This window comes from Rhinolophus ferrumequinum, chromosome 12 (assembly GCF_004115265.2).
Source record: "Rhinolophus ferrumequinum isolate MPI-CBG mRhiFer1 chromosome 12, mRhiFer1_v1.p, whole genome shotgun sequence".
Lineage (NCBI taxonomy): Eukaryota > Metazoa > Chordata > Mammalia > Chiroptera > Rhinolophidae > Rhinolophus > Rhinolophus ferrumequinum.
The window spans coordinates 61,962,327-61,980,655 of NC_046295.1; the positions used below are offsets into that span (position 1 = coordinate 61,962,327).

Below are 18,329 nucleotides of genomic sequence, written 5' to 3' on the forward strand. Positions count from 1 at the left end.
ATGACTCAACCAACACAGCCATAGATAATACATAAACAAATGAGCGTGGCTGTGTCCCAATAAAATTTTATTTACAAAAACAGGTTGCAGGCCACAGTTTGCTAACCCTGTTCTAACTCATCAGTCACATGTCCCTCTCCAGTCCTCTACGTCTGTTGCTGTGATATACACATGGCACTCTCCCTCACCTCCTTTAGGTCTCCATCAGTGTCACTGTCTCAGGGAGCCCTGCCAGGCACATTAGCATGCCGCCCTCCCCATTCCCCTTCCCTGCTTTGTCTCTTTTGCCCTTAACATCTTCATATATATATGTATATGTATATACACACACACACACTCACATATATACATATACATATATATTAAAAATTGTCTCTCTCCCCAACCCCCACTGACTAAAATGTAAACTGTAAAAGGGCAGAGAATTTTTTTTCCACTGTTGCCTTGTATTCCCAGCTGCCTTGCACATACCAAGCACTCAATAAATACTGATTGGATACATCAAGTTTGAGAAAAAGGTAAGTCACCTCAAAAACACGACCCCAAATCTACCCTAACATAGGACAGTTTCCCCTACCTAGAAAGGCCCAGGTCACTGCATTACATCATAATCAGCGATGTCATCACTGGAGAAATTCTCAAGTTGCCCTGATTTTTAAGCCTTTCGGACCTTGAAGCCGGTGGGATCAAGGAACCTTCTGAAAGCAAGATGGCTCTTGATAGCGTGTGGGATGCACAGGCAGCAATCACAGGGGATGGGCCTGACAAGAGAGAGAGTGCCTCCCCACACACACAGGTCACCCAGACTGCCTCCGTGAAGGAGGGCCCAGCCAAGAGGGCAGTGCGGGTCCGCCATTCGGAGTCGGAAGAACCTACCAAATCGACCGCAGTCAAGAAGCCCAAGGCAGTCGTGACCAAAGCGGTGGTCGTGGACCTTGGCACTGGCTACTGTAAATGTGGCTTTGCTGGGCTGCCAAAGCCCAGCCACAAGATCTCATCGACAGTGGGCAAGCCCTACATGGAGACCGCCAAAACCGGGGACAACCGCAAAGAGACATATGTGGGTCAGGAGCTCATCAATCCACAGGTGCGTCTCAAGCTAACGAACCCTCTGCGACACGGCATCATCGTGGACTGGGATTCGGTGCAGGATATCTGGGAATATCTCTTCCATCAGGAGATGAAGATCGCCCCACAGGAGCATGCGGTCTTGGTTTCGGACCCACCCCTCAGCCCACACACCAACAGAGAGAAGTACGCTGAAATGCTGTTTGAAACCTTCAGCACGCCTGCAATGCACATTGCCTACCAGTCCCGCCTGTCCATGTACTCCTACGGAAGGACGTCCGGCATGGTCGTGGAGGTCGGCCACGGTGTGTCCTACGTAGTCCCCATCTACGAGGGTTATCCTCTGCCCAGCATCACCGGACGGCTGGACTATGCAGGCTCTGATCTGACAGCCTACTTGATGGGCCTGATGAACAACGCAGGAAAACACTTCACCAAGGACCAGGTGGCCATCGTGGAGGGCATCAAGGAGAAATGCTGCTACGTGGCCCTGGACCCCATCGAAGAGAAGAAAGACCCGGCTACTGAGCGTGCACTCCAGTACACCCTGCCGGATGGGCAGGAGATAGACCTGTACCAGGAAAGGTTCCTCTGCTCAGAGATGTTCTTCAAGCCTTCTCTGATCAAGTCCATGCAGCTGGGCCTCCACACCCAGACAGTGTCCTGCCTGAACAAGTGTGACATCGCCCTCAAACGGGACCTCATGGGGAACATCCTGCTCTGCGGGGGCAGCACTATGCTCCGCGGCTTCCCTAACCGTCTGCAGAAAGAGCTGAGTACCATGTGTCCCAATGACACCCCCCAGGTAAACGTGTTGCCCGGAAGAGACAATGCAGTGTGGACAGGAGGCTCCATCCTGGCATCACTTCAGGGCTTCCAACCCCTGTGGGTCCTTCGCTCTGAGTACGAAGAACATGGGCCTTTCTTCCTCTACAGAAGGTGCTTCTGAACTCTGATGAAGCATGGTCGCTGTGGCTGCTGTCACCTCTGCTGGGTGAGCACCCAGCCCAGATATGGAGCCGAGCCAGCATGTTCCCTCGGCAGTATTAAACAATCCTGTTCCCCGCCACAGTGTTTCTGTATTGCTTGACTTAATGAAAACCACTTCATACACGCAGCATCTGCCTTAAAATACACATTTGCCAACACAAAAATGGAGGTGGTGGGGTGGACGACGGGCAGAAAAGACATGCACTCCATGACTACTGCTTAAACATTCTTGGGAAAAACTAGCTCTAAAATTATTCTGTCCCTTATTTTGTGTATTTCCCACTTGAGGAACTACTGTCATGTTAAAATCTGCTTGGACGGGCGAGTGTGATGAGGGTAGATTATAGAGTAAATGCAGTTGTGGCATCTAAGAAGACCCCCTTTGATGAACACCAACAGGAAGTACGTTGTAACGGTTCACTGTCCCACAAAGCATCTGAATACCGGTGTCTGGCTCTGACCACAAGAGTTGTTCTCCAGTATCACCTTGTAGATTCCACCTCTTACACAGAGTACATTTCATACTTCACCAGAAATTCTGAGGGTTCAGAAAGAGCTGACGAAGATGTCTGACCTGTGCTTCAACTGTATTTTCTTTTAGTTCCAAGAGTCACTTATGTCTCGATACCAGTTCTTATCAAGTCATCATGGTGACTGGCTACTGAAAGCTGGCATCTGACGAGTGAGGTATGTGCATGTGTCCTAACAGGGCAACTCTTCAGAGAACAAGTGCTCTACATGTATTTCCCATCTTTAAGGACTGGGGTCAGATTTATCGAGTTATCAGCACTGAGAACAAGAGGATGAGAGTTAAGTCATGGTCATTCTCTAGACACTTCAGGCAGCAGCTGCTCATTTCCTACCAGACTGGGTTCTCCAGCAACCTGCAGGGTATACAGGTGGAGTTTGGGACGGGCTCAGGATGGAGGCTGCCAGTTCTGGGGCTGATGGTGCGGGCTTGTGAGAGGCTGCCCCGTGCTGATCATTCTAAGCCAACTGAGGGGACGAAAGGAACACACAGACACTCATGGCCAGAGAAGCCCTTCCAGGGCCCGGCATGTTCTGTCGTATTCCTGCAGGGGCAGTTTGTAATTGGAGCACAGAAATTTTAGAACAATCCCCAATACATTTTCTGCCCTGTCTCTAAAGCTCAGCACATGAACAACACTGGCAGGCAGCATAAAATAGTGGACAGACATGGGCTTTGGACTCAGTGATTTGAAACCCCATTTTGCGATCATCTAGCTATGTGACCTGAGCCTGCTTACCTATAAAATTGAATTCAAATGCCTACCTCACAAAGCTGATCCAGAAACCACAGATAAACACCCGAATACCAGTGTCTGGCCTCCAGGAAGTGATCACAAGAGTTGTTAGCCAGTATTATCTTATAGATTCTGCCTCTTACACAGGAGCCTAAAAGTGTTACTATGGTCTTGAGCCACAGGTATACCCCAAAGGCACACGTTCAAACACTCACAGGTGAGCTATGGAGTCTCTACCATCCCCAGGGAGAAGCCCTACAGAATCACCTTCACGGCCTACAGGTTTGCCCAGACAGCCCTGAAAGACCTAAGTGTGTGACCCTGGATCCAGGTCTAGTGAGTTGGCACAGCTGGCTGGCACCAGCAAGCTGCAACAGGGGAGCAAAAATAGCCACAGAAGGACACCTGGAGTTCCTGGAGTTCATCAAGGATGACTAAGCCTTACTCTGGAGAATCAAGAGATTAGCTAGGAGTTGGGTACACTGACTTGAGAAAGAGATACGTATTGTTCCCCTTAGTTTCTGCCCAAACCACTCTATTGTCAACACTTCATGAAATTCACTGATGGGAGGGGTGAAGTTTGGTTAATTCTCAACCTTTGGACCTCTTTGGCAGGGTGATAACGCCTATGGACTCCTCCTCTGAATATTTTTAAATGCAGAAAATAAAATACACAGTATTACAGAGGAAACCAATCATAGAGAAATATACTCAGAAAATAAAATACACAGTATTACAGAGGAAACCAATCATAGAGAAATATACTATCTTTAGATCCCTTCAGTGTCTATGCAACCAAGTCAAAAACCCCAAAAAGTGACAGTCTTGATGAAGGGGAGGAATGGGAGGTGGCTCTGGGGGATGGGGACCTCCAGCCATCCTTGGCCTGAACACTACACTGCATTTTAAAATGAAAAGTACCAATACCAGGCTGAACAACTGTGTAGTCTTTCAACGCACTTTTATGAATTCTCTCACTCGATCCTTCCACAATCACCCTTGTAGCAAAAAAGAATCCTCCTCACAAAGAAATAATGAATACTTTTAGTAAGTATTTAGAAGAAATGTCAGCCCAGTGCTTCTCAAATCGGGGCAATTTTGACCCCAGGGGACATCTGGCAATATCTGAAGATATTTTTGGTTGTCATAATAGGAGTGGGGGGTACGAGCACTGTCATCTAGAGTAGAGGCCAGGGATACGGCTAAACATCCTCCAATGCACAAGACAGGCCCCTACAACAGAGAATGACATGACCAAAAATGCCAACAGTGCCACGGCTGTGAAACCCAGCTTAGCCCAATGGGCACACAGATTATAGGAAAGCAAAATTCAGTGACATTAAATGACTGTCCAAGAACACTACAATGGGCCTCGTTCTTTCCTGTATGCCAAGAGGACACTTTAAAAGTTGTTCAAGAACTTGGTCTTCCAGTTCCTGGGACTTCAGAGCCAGTAAGAGTAATGGTGGAGTGGCCGACCGTGAGGCATAGGCACAGCTGGGGATGCAGAGAACACAGAATCAAGAGCAGATCTCCAGTGTTGCCAGATGTTACCGTATTAGCTTCGGCATGCCTGCAGCATCTCGGAATTTATGGTTACCTCGCTTCTAAGATCTTTGTCCTCGCCCCAGTTCTAATAAATATAACAGACAAGGAAGGACAACTGAAGACTCCCAAGGGCTTGTCCAGGTGGTGCTTCTAATGAAGCACAGAAGTTCAAGGGGCGGGGCGGCACAGGAAGGGGGAAAGATCCTTTTGCTTCCCAAAGTTGCAGTCTTAAATTACTAAATTACTAAAAATCGTCAGTTTTATGTATTTTTAAAAACACCCTCTTCAGCTATGGCTATGAAAAAAATCCCTCAAATGCATGCATGTGTGCACACACACGTATATTTATGTGCTCATGTGTGTTTGTGTGTGTGTGTGTGTTTATATGTGTATACAGAGGGTACCAAACAAATGTACACACATTTTAAGAAAGGAAAAAACTGTATTAAAATTGTAATACTCAATATATACTGATAATAAAAGTTGAATACGAGTCATGTGCATATATTTTGTTGGCACCCCGGTATATGGAAAATGTTTTAAAATATGTGGCAGTGCAAAGAAATGACATCAAGCTATACCCATAGACATAATAAAAACATAGCTCTTGCCTTAGTTTCTTGAAAACAGCGTAAATTTAAAATTCACTTTGATTATAGAGGACAGTCCTCTGTAAGTTACCACTTGATGTCGAGCATCTGAGCAAAGCTGACTCAATGGAACCAATAAAATAACTGAGGCTTTTCGCTTATTGCAGCATGAACTTGCTTTGGGACAGCGTCCACATTTGGGGGGAAAGTTATACACTCTCTCCTAGAGACTCCCCCAAATCAAGCATTCATCACGCCCAGCAGTTTCCCCTTTTCCCACACTCTGCATTTCCACCCATGAATTCTTCCTTGACTTTGTCTTCCGTTTGGAAGGTCGGCTCCTGCCTGCTGCTTCTCTAAACAAACAAAATTCCATCTTGTTCCGGCAAGAGACAGTAATTGATATAAATTTGTATTCACACAATTTTTTTTGCTGCTTCAATACATTATTTTAAGGAAGCTGAACATCCATGAAGTAACACTATTAACAACAGACACATCTGCTTGTACTTCTAATCCATTAGCATGAGTCTCTGTACTATATTATCCATAGCAAGGGCATTATAACACATTAAGTCAATATGTTACCACGTTCATTTACCCATGCCAAAGGAGTCACAAAGCACTTTCATCCTTTGTGAAACCCCCCACCCTTCTTGCGCCTCCCCGCCACCCCCCACTCCAGTTCAAGCCATTGTTTCTCAGTCTAGTTGTGTAGGACACAGCTCCCTGGCCCATGCTGGTGTTATGAGCCTTGTGATCCCCTGGCTGAGGCAGTCGGTCGCCAGTCGTCGGTCAGCCACTCACAGCAGCTCTTGCCGCTCACGGCAGCCCACGCCAGTCCACGCCAACCCACGCCAACCTCCAGCTGCTCATAGCAGCCCAGCTCCAGAGAGAGCTGCTGTTCACAATCTTAGCTGTAGAGGGCGCAGCTCACTGGCTCGTGGGAATCGAACTGGCGACCTTGGCGTTAGGAGCATGGTGCTCCAACCACCTGAGCCACTGGGCCAGCCCATTTAGAGCCTTGCAGTGCTGGGCACTTCATTAAAGAAAGTCCATTATGGGTATGAGTCAAAAGTTGATTTCTCCAAAGCAGGACATGTTTTCTTTTTCTTTTTTCCCCTCTATTATTTTGTGAAAATTTCCAGACACACAGAAAAGCTGAATTATACACTGAACATACCTAGATTCTAAAGCTAACATTGTGCTACATTAGGGAAAACCTTAAATTACAATTCTGGATATATCTGTACTCTGAGAATCGAAAGTAGCATTTCCTATTAGCTTATGTACAGTAATGAACATCTGGTTCTGGTGTTACAGGCATGGAAGAAATTTTTAACCTTACCTAAGAATCAGCCACAAACTATTGTCAAAATGAACTGAGCTTTTTCTAGGCTCACCAAAAAGAGAAAACATTCTCATTTCTTCCAAAGAAAATAACTAAAAGGCAGAGTTCAGTTGAGCACCATAAAGAAAAATAAATGGCCTAGACACTGACAAAACATTACGTTAAAAGAAGCAATATTTGGAGAAAAAGGAATAACCTACAACTGTGCACGCCATATGATGCTCAGTGCTCAGTGTAACAACTGTACATGATACTGTTTCAGAAATTCTAACCTGTTCTGCTAACTGTCTGGCAGAAGATTCACAGGCAGTGAAAATAGTCTCTGTGGACACTGTAGTGAGAGGAAGCTCAACCCAGTTATAACTGGAAGCACATGACCTTGTAAGATATGAGAAAATAACAGCTGTCAGCATGGAAAAGCTTAGAATTCAAAGAATATGTTTAGCTTTTAATTCTGCTTTAGTTCAAGGTGAAGTCATTTAAGTGATTAAGTTTGACCAAATATTGGTAGCACTAAAAGCCATGTTGTTTATCCTTAAAAGCTCTCCACCAGGAACGTAAAGCAATTTAAAAACATTATTTTACTTATCTTCACATTTTTGAGGTAGAAGCCACGAAACATGTTCCCAATTAACTGAGGCACAAAGCAATTATGTGACTTGTCTAAGGTCCCAATAGGAATTAGACCTGTAATCAGGAACGAAACCCAATTTCCTGACTACCATAAGTACCAGAAATATGCTCTCAAACTGCACGAAATAAAAGAACAGTTAATCCTTACAAGATGATGCTCTACTGGTTAAAGCATAAAGTTTTGCTAATGATTAAAACCATATCAGAACAGAACAGAATTGCTTCATGCCTGCTGAAGTCTGCTGTACAGCGCAGCTCTCTCAACGCCAAGGTATGTATGTCGTCATCTTACTCCTCCCAGTTCTCACAGCCAGGCCTCGAGGAGTGAGGAGTGAAAAGAAAACAGTCTTCTCTGTGGAGCTCTCCTGGCTAGGATCAGAGTCACCCTAGAAGGCTCAGTTTCCACTGGGTTCTTTTGTTGATCTTTGGCGGTATAAAAAGTTCAGCGTCTAAAAGAAAGGAAAGGAAAACTGTGACAGACACACTCTTTGTTACTGATGGGAGCTGAGGCGGTAACTCTAATCTAAAACTAGGCTCCTGGGCTCTGCAACTACAAGATGACCATCGGAACGAGAGTTAATGTTTCCGTTACTTTGCAACCTCCAGTCAGAGCAAACAGCCTGGAGGCCCTGAGAAGAGAAATCCCACTGCAACCTCAGGCACAGGGGAAGAGTAGAAGAAAAAGTGTCTGCTGACTGATTCAAAGTGGGAGCATGTTCTATATTTTACATGGGTGGTGATGGTGGTTACAAAGCCATGTACATTTATTAAATCTCATTAAACTATACACCTAAAATTTGTACATTTCACTATATATTTCAATAGTAAAGAAATATGGTAGCACATATTCAGTAAGTAAAGTTAATGGACAGAAAATGTAACAAAAAAATTCTACAAACACACTGATCAATAAAAATGTCCCTACTTCAAAAAACGTAAATGGGGGGGAAGGTTGGGGGCCCTCTTTTAGTTACATTTGTGGAGTCTCTTATCTAAGAATCATATACAGGAAGCAAAGATATGAGAAAAAATATATATATAAAGATGTTTTATCTTAGCATTATTCATAATAAACCAGTACATCTGTACATGAGCCATACAGACACCAAAACTTATTTTCAAGAACATTTAACAATGTGAGAAAAATGCTCAAGGAAAAATGTTTTTAAAAATATAATTTTCACATTATACATAAACATACGTATACACATATGACTAGAAATCATCAAATTTTAATTTTCTTTGATATACTTTTCTGTACAATCTAGATTTTTCTCTATTAGTCCTATCAGCTTTATAATTTCACATACAATTACGACTCTCTATTCCCCCAAACAAAAAATGATATAGTCAAAACACCACAGGAGGTCTTACTTATTTAGGAATATTGATACCGTGTTTCCCCGAAAATAAAACCTAGCCGGACCATCAGCTCTAATGCGTCTTTTGCAGCAAAAATTAATATAAGACTGGGTCTTATATTATAGCAAGATAAGACCGCGTATTATATTGATCTTTGCTCCAAAAGACGTATTAGAGCTGACTGTCCAGCTTAGTCTTATTTTCGGGGAAACACGGTAGAATTGAGGGAAAATTGTAGTCAGTATCCAATCTCACGCTGTACTACTGACCTTCTCAACCCGTACAGCTTTGCCTTCTGCTTAGTACTGTTAATCACTTAGAAGGAAAAAAAATACTAACCAAGAACAGGAACTGAAGTCTTCTGTTGTTGATAAGAGGCCATGATACTATTTGCAGTAGAATTGGGACCTAGAACCTAAGTAGAAAGCAGACTGTATCAGCAAAGGTTATCTTACCCTTCTGATGACCTCAATACCAAAGACCAGATCTCTACCAACACGAGGTAGCTCATCGTTTTCATCGGTATGGTATCAACCCTAGTAATTCTTTTTTTCAGGTGATTTTAACTAGCCAGTTTCTCCAGTCTCAACTCAGACCTCTAAATCTCCTTTCTATCAGAAGACCACAGTAATGATGGAGGTGAAAAAGAGAAAATCCACAATGATATATGCCTGATCCTTTCCAAATAAGCAAAGCCATACCCTGAGGGGAGGGAGAATAGTACTAGAGGCTATAGAATACAGAGCATCAAGTTGTACTCAAAGATTTGTGGGAGTTTTTGTGTTAAAATACAAATGTACACATCACGGCATAGAATAAAAACTCTGCACACGTGTTCAAGGTAAAACAAGAGACTTCACAGGAAGTCCACCCCTGCACACGCCTCAGTGTGCACAGGCCAGGCTCTCTGTGTTGCTTTCACTCAGCCCTGCAGAGTGAAATGCATGCAGCCTGCTGGTGACACACTCTTAGTAGCAATGTCATGGGCTCAAAGCATGTCCAGGTCACTCACGGTATCCTGCATATAGGCCATTCTCATGCTCTACCAACCAAAACAAAAACACAATTGTCCTGGTCATTTTCCCGAAAAGACTCATAAGGTGGTGACTTAGAAGTTAATATGATCTGAATAAAAGAGAGTACGGGAGGGCATGGGGAAGCATTATAAACTGTTTGCTTCAAAACAACTACAGTTTTGAGAATGATCACATTTTTTCTAGGAAATACCTATTAAATTCAAGTATTTGTAGGGGTATTGATTCTTAGTTGCTTTTATGTGTATGGCTTGTAAAATGCTTTTACATCTATCCTCTTATCTAACCTTGAAAACATTCCAGTGAAATGCACGGGGGAAGTACTATCCCCATTAATAAGTAAGGAAGTCGACGCCCAGTAAACTTGTGTTTCTAACCAGTGAGCTGATGACCGAGGCTCTCTCAGCTCCACACCCACCCTTCTGCACACTGATCCTGACGCTGGCGCTGGGAGCCCGAGCAAACACTCCTCCTTCCCAGCTGGCTGCGTTATGTTCTGCCAAGAGCAGACACCGGAGGGAGACTGCAGGGCTCGAGAAGAACGAATCTGCTCTTTCATTTGCTTCCTTTTACGCCACAGTAGCTCTTCACCTCGGCGGCAGCTGTTTATTCCAGTTTCCGTTTATTTCTGTACACTGACTACCGGCCTCATGAAGGCCCCTCAGAAATACCAGCACCAGCTGGCTGGCACCCCCTTCTCAGAGGCTCAGCAGGGCGTCACCTACAAGCTTCTAAGTTCTAATAATCCCAAACTCTTCCTTTTGTTCCCTCCGCCTTAGAAGCAGCGCCCCACATTATTAGCTCAGTGTTCCCCCGCTGTGCGCCTTTTGCCTTCAGTCCTCCAAGATTTGTTTAACCAATGCCATGTATTAAATTCTGTGATAAAACAGCAGCTGTGGGTTTTGTTTTCCTTAACAGACCCTGACTGATACACCCACCTTTCTGAATCCAAATCGAAACTCTTAACAATAGACGTGAGTTGTGCGAGACTGAGCAGAGGTATAGAGTAAATAGACAGGACATTATAATTCTTAATAGGACACAAACAGCCTTAAACATAATTAGAAAAGCTCATCGTAACAACACAGAAGTGACAAGTCAAATGGAAAAGCAATTGTCTGGGGTTCCTTTAAAGAACTCTGATCCCACCCAGAAGTCTGAACAGGGAGGTGAGAGGCCAATTCTGGTGCTAGGTTCCCTCACCCCGACCCCAATCTCATCGAAGGACGGGGGCAACTATCTGATTTTTCCATCTTCTTCATGACAGCTGTTTCATGCAGAAAAGAGAAATAAAAGCACACTTAACCCAGGCCAAGGTGTACTGGTCAGTGTCCAGTCAAATATAAAATCTTATTGACAGCTTAAACATGAACCTAAGAATAGGAAAGTCTTTTGCTTTGACTTTTAAGAGATTGTGAGTGTAATCACTTGTGAAATGATGAAAAAAATGCACATTCTGTCTTTGAGGAAAACTTACAGGTGTGGCTGAATTCTGCTGGTGGTTGAGAGTCCAAATTTCTGGAAGGGACCCTTCCATGAGCTGCAGAGTATCTTCAAAGGCCTTCTGTAATTCCCTTCCTTGCTCATCAAACTCAAAGAGAAAGAGCACCTTTAAAATATGGCGTATTTCATCTAGAGGAAAACAAATTTGAGAGAGTGTTAAGTTGTGTTCCATCACTAGAATCATAACATAGTTTCTTTCCCCAGCAAAACATATTTAATATCACACTACAGTTGCCATCTCCCACATTTTCTTCTTCCTTCCCAAATGCTGGAGTAAATCAACATACTGGTATCTACTACAAAAGGAAAAACAAACACAGGGAGGCGCAAGCAGGAAGCAGTGTCTCCACCATCCTTTATCTTGGCTTCAGTGCTAAGCTCTCACAGCTCAGGTATGTGGATGCCAATGAAAGAAGGCGTCTAGGTTACCAAGTGAGAAGGTGTGTTTCAGGAATGTGCCCTGAAATGATGCTTCCAGCTGACAGTTTTCATTTATCCTCAAGCTGGGAAAATTGTATCTTAATTATCTACTGAACTCTGTCTGTCTGTGCTGTTCACTGTTCTTCTGTGAGCAAGAATCGTCTACCAGTATCGAGCAGATACCTTTCAACTTTTCAGTGCCCTGTACCAGTTCACTCAATGCTTCCAAAAGGGCCAGGTTCTCCAGGGGATGCCCTTCTTTGAGGCTGTGCTTCTTCCGCTCAGCTTTGCGGCGATTCTTAGATGATCGCCTGTTAGAAATTAGAGAGATGTTTAAAAAGAGATTTTCCTGTGCTGAACATACTGAAAATTACAGAATTGTACACCTTAAATCTATGTAACTTTATTAACAATTGTCACTCCAATAAACTTTAATTTAAAAAAAAAAAATGAACGTATCTGCTGGCCATCAACTTTCTGAGAAACCAGAGCATTGACGGACGGCATCTATATTTGAGGGAAACGGTGACGAGGTGTTAAAGTGATACAAAAAATAAAATTGTGGGAAGCAAGTCTTACAGGCAGAGAGCAATAAGGAAAACTCTAAAAAGTGATGTCTGGCCTTGCCATTTTAATTAAAATACAGAGCAAAATGAGGTTACATCTGCTAATAAGAGCTACAGCAATGAATAGAACATCTAACTGAATTTTGTAATGAAAAACAAATTCAAAGGCAACAAAATAAAATTTAAATAAGATACAGACACACCAGATTGGAATATGAATAAAAAGCATATATATACATATATATATAAATGAATCCCATATTCTTTACTGCCTCGGAGGTCCTTAATATGCCACTTGTTTTATTTGGGACTCTCTCACCCCAACTCCTAAAAGCCCAGTTCTAGCTGTCTTTCTTCCAGTTTCTAACTGCCCCCGCCACGTCCCCACAGATCTGCATTCTGAATTCCTAAAGCGCAATCCAGTTTAAATATATAATCTTGCATTGTTCTGTCTCCCAAGTAAGGCTATAGCTCTTGTACCTTATGTCTCCTTAAAAGATTTTGGTAACATCCACTACAATGGAGCATAAGATGTTTAATAAATACTTGACAAATTGCTAGAGTAAAAGTGTGATGATTTATATTTACATAATCCAATCCTGATTTTGAATTGAAACATGAAACCTTTTTCCTTTATAATCTTTTTATTTTTTCAGTGCCTATGTTATAGTCACTTAATATTCGTTAAATGAATGAAATCAGATGTTTTATAAATGGAGTACCCAGTGTAAGGTCCTCGTGGGCACTGGGTAAACACACAGGCCATGAAGCTGTAGCAGAAAACATTTCAAAACCAAGGCTAATCTCTTAGATACGCTGGCAAAGTCCTTGCACAACATCCACAGGGCCTCCAAGACTCCTCTAGCTCCTGCCTCCCTGTCCTGGTAGAAAACTGACCTATTTCCTTGTACTTTCTCCATTTACCCCGGGAATGGTCAGTGTGGTGGATTAGCACGATACATACGCTGAGATCCTGGAGTTACTATGGGAATATCTGCCACTCATGTCACTGCCACTCATGACACTGCTAGTTTCAGAGAAGAGGTCTGACTCTTGACCGTGTGGCACCTCATCATCTAAAAAAGAAGAACCAGATATAAAATAAAAACTCCCAGCTAGAGTGGGTTTACCTTCAGTAGGGTAAGTAGATTCTAGTTAACCAGGGCATATCTAAGGATGGGTGAAAATTATTACAAAGTTGACCTCAAAATGAAACGAGATCATATTAATTACAGTTATTACTGCATACCAGTACCAAACCTCTTTTGTCTTTTCTTTCTTTTTTTGTTTTTTGAAGCAAAGCAACTTTTGGAAACAGAGAGACTCATTTTGTAAAACACAGAAGTCAGTCATTCTGGTTGGCTGGGAGGAAGTTTGGCAGAGCTCCTCCCATTAGGGCTTGGTCCTGCTCCCAAGCCCTCCGGACACACAGACATACACAGCCCCTAAGGGCTTTACCAAGGCCTGAGACATCCCCACGGCACAGCACTCACACTGCAGGAGGCACGATGAACAGCTAAGACAAAGTGTGATGCTGCCATCCATCCCGCCCCCAGCCCAGCATCGCCGGTCTTCACGCAACACTCACCCAGATGCACCTGCTGGGCTTGCTCCTTGAGCTCTCGAACCACCAATAAACGTTTCTTATGGCGACTGAACGTAGCTCTCTGAGAGTCGAGAAACGCCATATAATTTTTCTGAGCTGGGGGTGCAGATGGAACACAATTTCAACATAATGTTTAAGCAAAGAGAGAAAACTAGAGCAGATAGAGTAAGGGAGTTGGAATTTAACAAAGAGGTTACTATGTTTTCCAAACAAGATTTTTCCTAACGAGTAATAACCTACATCGCTTTAGGAGAATAAACTAGAGATTGAGATTCCAGATCTTAGAATTTATCAACAACATCCTAGAATACTCTGTAACACTCAACTTACAAAATCATCTGAACGAAGATTTGATACCTAACTCAAAATAGGACTGACACGTAAAAAGTGTACACCGAAAGCTGTTAATAAAAACAGGAGGCAAGTCACTGAAATGCTCCCTAAACATAGGTATTAAGCTTATGCAGACGAACTGTCAGCATTTTTCTAGGTTCTCAGAGTGGAGAATTCCAAGTAAGAGTTGGCTAATGGGCTATTGTAGGGCCAGGAAGGATGCTTTCAGTATCCAGTTAGAGGTACTTAAAGTGAACGATACAAAAAGAACTCTCCCATAGTTTTCATTAGGACAGGGGAGTAAGAAGCAGGCAGAGGAAGAATGTGAATACGTTGTAATATCAGAAAGGCCAGACATTACTTACAGGGGAGACTGTGCTAAAAAAAGGCAGAGCTGAAAACCAACCCGCTCCCAAAGATTTCTAGAGGTCAAACTGACGTCCTGTTACACTTGGCTTGTAAGGGGTCACAGTGAATACCACCGTATTCTAGAACTGACACTACTCATCTGTTCTCTAAGAACCACCAATTCATTTGCAAAGCTTCTTTTTTCACTTATTTTCTAAAATTTCAAACCTACCTAGAGGTTCCAATAGTTCAATGTATAAACTCTTCACTTAGATTTACCAATTAACGTTTTGCCGTATTTTTGGCTTCCTCTGTTTTTCTCTCTCTTTACTCTCTATCATTTTTGTGGAATTGAGATGTGATCCTTCCCCCCTTAATACGTCAGCATCTCTAAGAATAGCATGTTATCTAATATAACTACAATATAATGATTAAAATGAGGAAATTCAGCATTGATACAACACTATATCTAATATATAGTTCCTTTCAAGTTTACCAACTATTTCCAAATACAAACATTCTTAATCATATCTTATTGCAGGTTTTAAAAATTCAAATATTTTCTGTGCTACCATTTATCAATGTACCGTATTTTAAAACCCTGGTCGGAATTAAATCTTACACCCAGCAGAGAATTTTGACTCCAGGTAACACATGAGCAAAGGATGTAACAACAGGGAGCACTCTCCCATCTCTCCCCTTCCCATGTCTCTACTTCCAAATGAGGAATTTTATTTAAGACGTAGCCCTCACCTTCTAAAATGGAAGGCTTTATGTTGGTCTCTATAATATCCAGTCTGTTATATTTGTATACCTAAAAGGAAAAATACCGTTAAGTTTAGGCAAGAAAACTTCAAGTCCCTGGAGAACTATGATACTTGGAAAGAAGTGGATCACTTTCAGAAGTGACAGGATATTTTCCAGAGGAGCAAACCTACAAGGTAGCCAATGGAAATTCAACTCATTTCAGCAGAAAACAGTAATACTGCACATTTAGAGAACCGACTAATTCCAAACATCACAAATAAATTTTTTAAACAGTTTATCCTTAGGCTGGGAGCCTGAACTACTTCATTTCACCGGCCTCAGAAGACAAGGGACTCCAGCTGACTGACTCCCCTGCACTCTCGCTCTGCTTAGCACCTGACACTGGCAGGATTTTTAAAGTTCTCTTACCAGTCTCAGAGCTTCTTCCCACTCAGCTCCTTCTAACAGCAAGAGCACAGCTTCTTCATAATCCTGACAAAGGAACACCAAGGAAAGTAACAGGTTAATGGAACAAGAATGTCAGGTGCCTCCATCTGCCTTTCCTCCTATCCCCCACAGTCCCACTTCCTAGCATCCATCCTGGCCTAGAGTATACGCTCAATAAATACTGATCCAAAAGACCAAGGAGAGATGTAGGCTCTGGATATAATAAAAAAACACCTGGTAAGTGTCATCTCCCTATATCCCTGAGCATCAAAACCACCAGTGAGATCTGTTAAAAATGCCCACTTCCCCAACTTCACCACCAGGGTTGATTACCAGGTTTAGGTGAGCTTTTGAACTAACAAGTCTATACCTGAAAAAGTGGTAGACTAGAATAGTAATCTTCTAAACTTTTCTTTTGCTCTTTTAATGTTTATTTGTTTCTCCAACTTTTTATTTCGAAAAACTTCAAACCTACATAAAATTGAACAATGAGTGTAATAAACTACCTGATAGTCTTCAAACGTTTTGGATGCTTATACCCTTATCAGTAAAAAGGTTTGATCATATACCCCAATATATAATTACTTAATGCACTTATAAAGCACATAAAATAAAATACATTTTATTAAAAGATGAAATCTGTAAGGCTGCGTTTCCTCAAGTAGTCACTGTCATAAAAAGGGGGTGAGGGGTATACATTAGATTAAAAGAGATTTAAAAGACACATGGTATAAAATACAACACACGGCCCTAGAGTGATACTTGATTTGGCTTAATATACTGTAAACAGTTTTGGAACCATTGAGGGAACTTGAATTTTAAGTATTAGATAAATTAATATGTGTTAACATGACAAGGTGAAGATCATAATCAAACGAAGCAAATTTACAAACAGCACAAACAACGGAACTTCATTGTGGGTAAAAATACATGTGTTGAGAGAGTTCGCTCTAGAAAGAAATAGGAGGTGCTAATAACAGCAATTTGAGTGGTAGGAGTAAGGTGTTTTTATTTCCTTGTATTTGTTTTCAGCATGTTAAATACTATAATACATACAAACTACTTTAAATAAGTTTTAACTTAAAAGATTAAATAAAAATAAAAATTTTCTTCCAAGACCCCAATGGATCATTTTGCATGTATCATACTAACAGGTCTAAACAGGGACACAACAGGATGTGTTTTGTTTGATCTACAAGTGTGTGTGTGTGTGTGTGTGTGTGTGTGTGTGTGTGTGTGTGTGTTGCACTGAGGTGAAAATCACGTAACATACAAGTAATCATTTTAAAGTGTACAATTTGATACTTTTTACTGATATTCACAATGTTGTTTAACCACAAAAATATTTTTATCACCTCATAAAAACACTCCATACCCATTAAGTAATCCCTCCCGATTTCTCATTTCCCTCATTCCTGGTAACTTCTAATCTGCTTTCTGTCTCTCTGGATTTGTCTAGTCCAGATATCATATAGAAGGAACCATACACTAGTTGACCTTTTGTGTCTGGCTTCTTTCATTTAGCATATTTTCAAGATTTATCCGAGTTGCAGCATGTATCAGTTCTTTGTTCCTTTTTTCCCCTTATTTTTTAATTACTGCAAAATATATAGAACAAAATTTACTATTTTAACTATTTTTTAGTGTACAGTTCAGTGGCATTAAGTAAACTCACACTGTTGTGAAACCATCTCCATCATCCATCTCTAGAACTTTTTTTCGACTTGCAAAACTAAACCTTCTAAATCCAGTAAATAGTAACTCCCCATGCCTCTGGCAACCACCATTCTACTTCCTGTCTCTATGAATCTGACTACTCTAGGTATTGCATATAAGTAGAACCATACAATATTTGCCCTTTTATATTTGGCTTATTTCATTTAGCATGTTTTCAAGACTCATCCAAGTTGTAGCATGTAACAGTTTTTTGTTCCTTTTAATGACTGAATATTCCTCTGTGTGTAGCTCACAATTTATCCTGTCATTAATAGACATTTGCACCGTTTCCTTTTTTTGGGTATTATAAATAACGCTGCTATAAACATTTGTATATAAGTTTCTTTGTAAACATATTTTCCATTTCTCTTCATATACACTTAGGAGTGAAACTGCTGGGTCATATGATTACTCTATGTTTAACTTTTTCAGGAACCACCAAACTGTTTTCCAAGGAATCCAAGGTACAAGGATTCCTATTTCTCCACATTCTTGCCAACACTTACTTTTCATTTTTTGATTATTTGTGACATATTCATACAATGGAATACTACTCAACAAAATAAAAGGGAATGAATTGATACATGCTATAATATGGATAAATTTCTAAAGCATTATATGACTTCCAATTTTTAGTTCAGCATATAAGGAACTTGGTAATTGTTATTCCATCCTAACAAGTAAAATGCTGAACAAACTCAAAATCAACAACTCTTCTTAGATCCATCAGAGAACTGAGGTCACAGGACAAACCGTGGTCCCCAAAATGGAGACACAGATAAGGGGATACAGAGAACTACAA

General features: G+C 41.7%; 2 protein-coding genes across 2 annotated transcripts in view; one reads left to right on the plus strand and one right to left on the minus strand.

The window, feature by feature from the left end:
- Positions 1–709: 709 nt before the first annotated feature.
- ACTL7A (actin like 7A) lies at positions 710–2,017 on the plus strand. The gene has a single exon (XM_033123922.1). The coding sequence runs from the start codon at positions 710–712 to the stop codon at positions 2,015–2,017; it is 1,308 nt and encodes a 435-aa protein (XP_032979813.1).
- A 4,566-nt stretch (positions 2,018–6,583) lies between these two features.
- ELP1 (elongator acetyltransferase complex subunit 1) overlaps positions 6,584–18,329 on the minus strand; it is a 54,432-nt gene continuing 42,686 nt past the window's right edge. Inside the window, exons 30-37 of the mRNA XM_033122131.1 lie at positions 15,794–15,856; positions 15,371–15,431; positions 13,919–14,032; positions 13,295–13,406; positions 11,948–12,075; positions 11,319–11,473; positions 9,147–9,222; positions 6,584–7,894 (exon numbers count right to left, since the gene is read on the minus strand). Of these exons, the coding sequence (XP_032978022.1) occupies positions 7,827–7,894; positions 9,147–9,222; positions 11,319–11,473; positions 11,948–12,075; positions 13,295–13,406; positions 13,919–14,032; positions 15,371–15,431; positions 15,794–15,856 (777 nt within the window). The 3' untranslated portion in view covers positions 6,584–7,826. The remainder of the gene's footprint in view (positions 7,895–9,146; positions 9,223–11,318; positions 11,474–11,947; positions 12,076–13,294; positions 13,407–13,918; positions 14,033–15,370; positions 15,432–15,793; positions 15,857–18,329) is intronic.

Bases quoted from the DNA above. Each gene is read 5' to 3' on its own strand.
- ACTL7A (XM_033123922.1), top strand. From the start codon at position 710: ATGGCTCTTGATAGCGTGTGGGATGCACAGGCAGCAATCACAGGGGAT.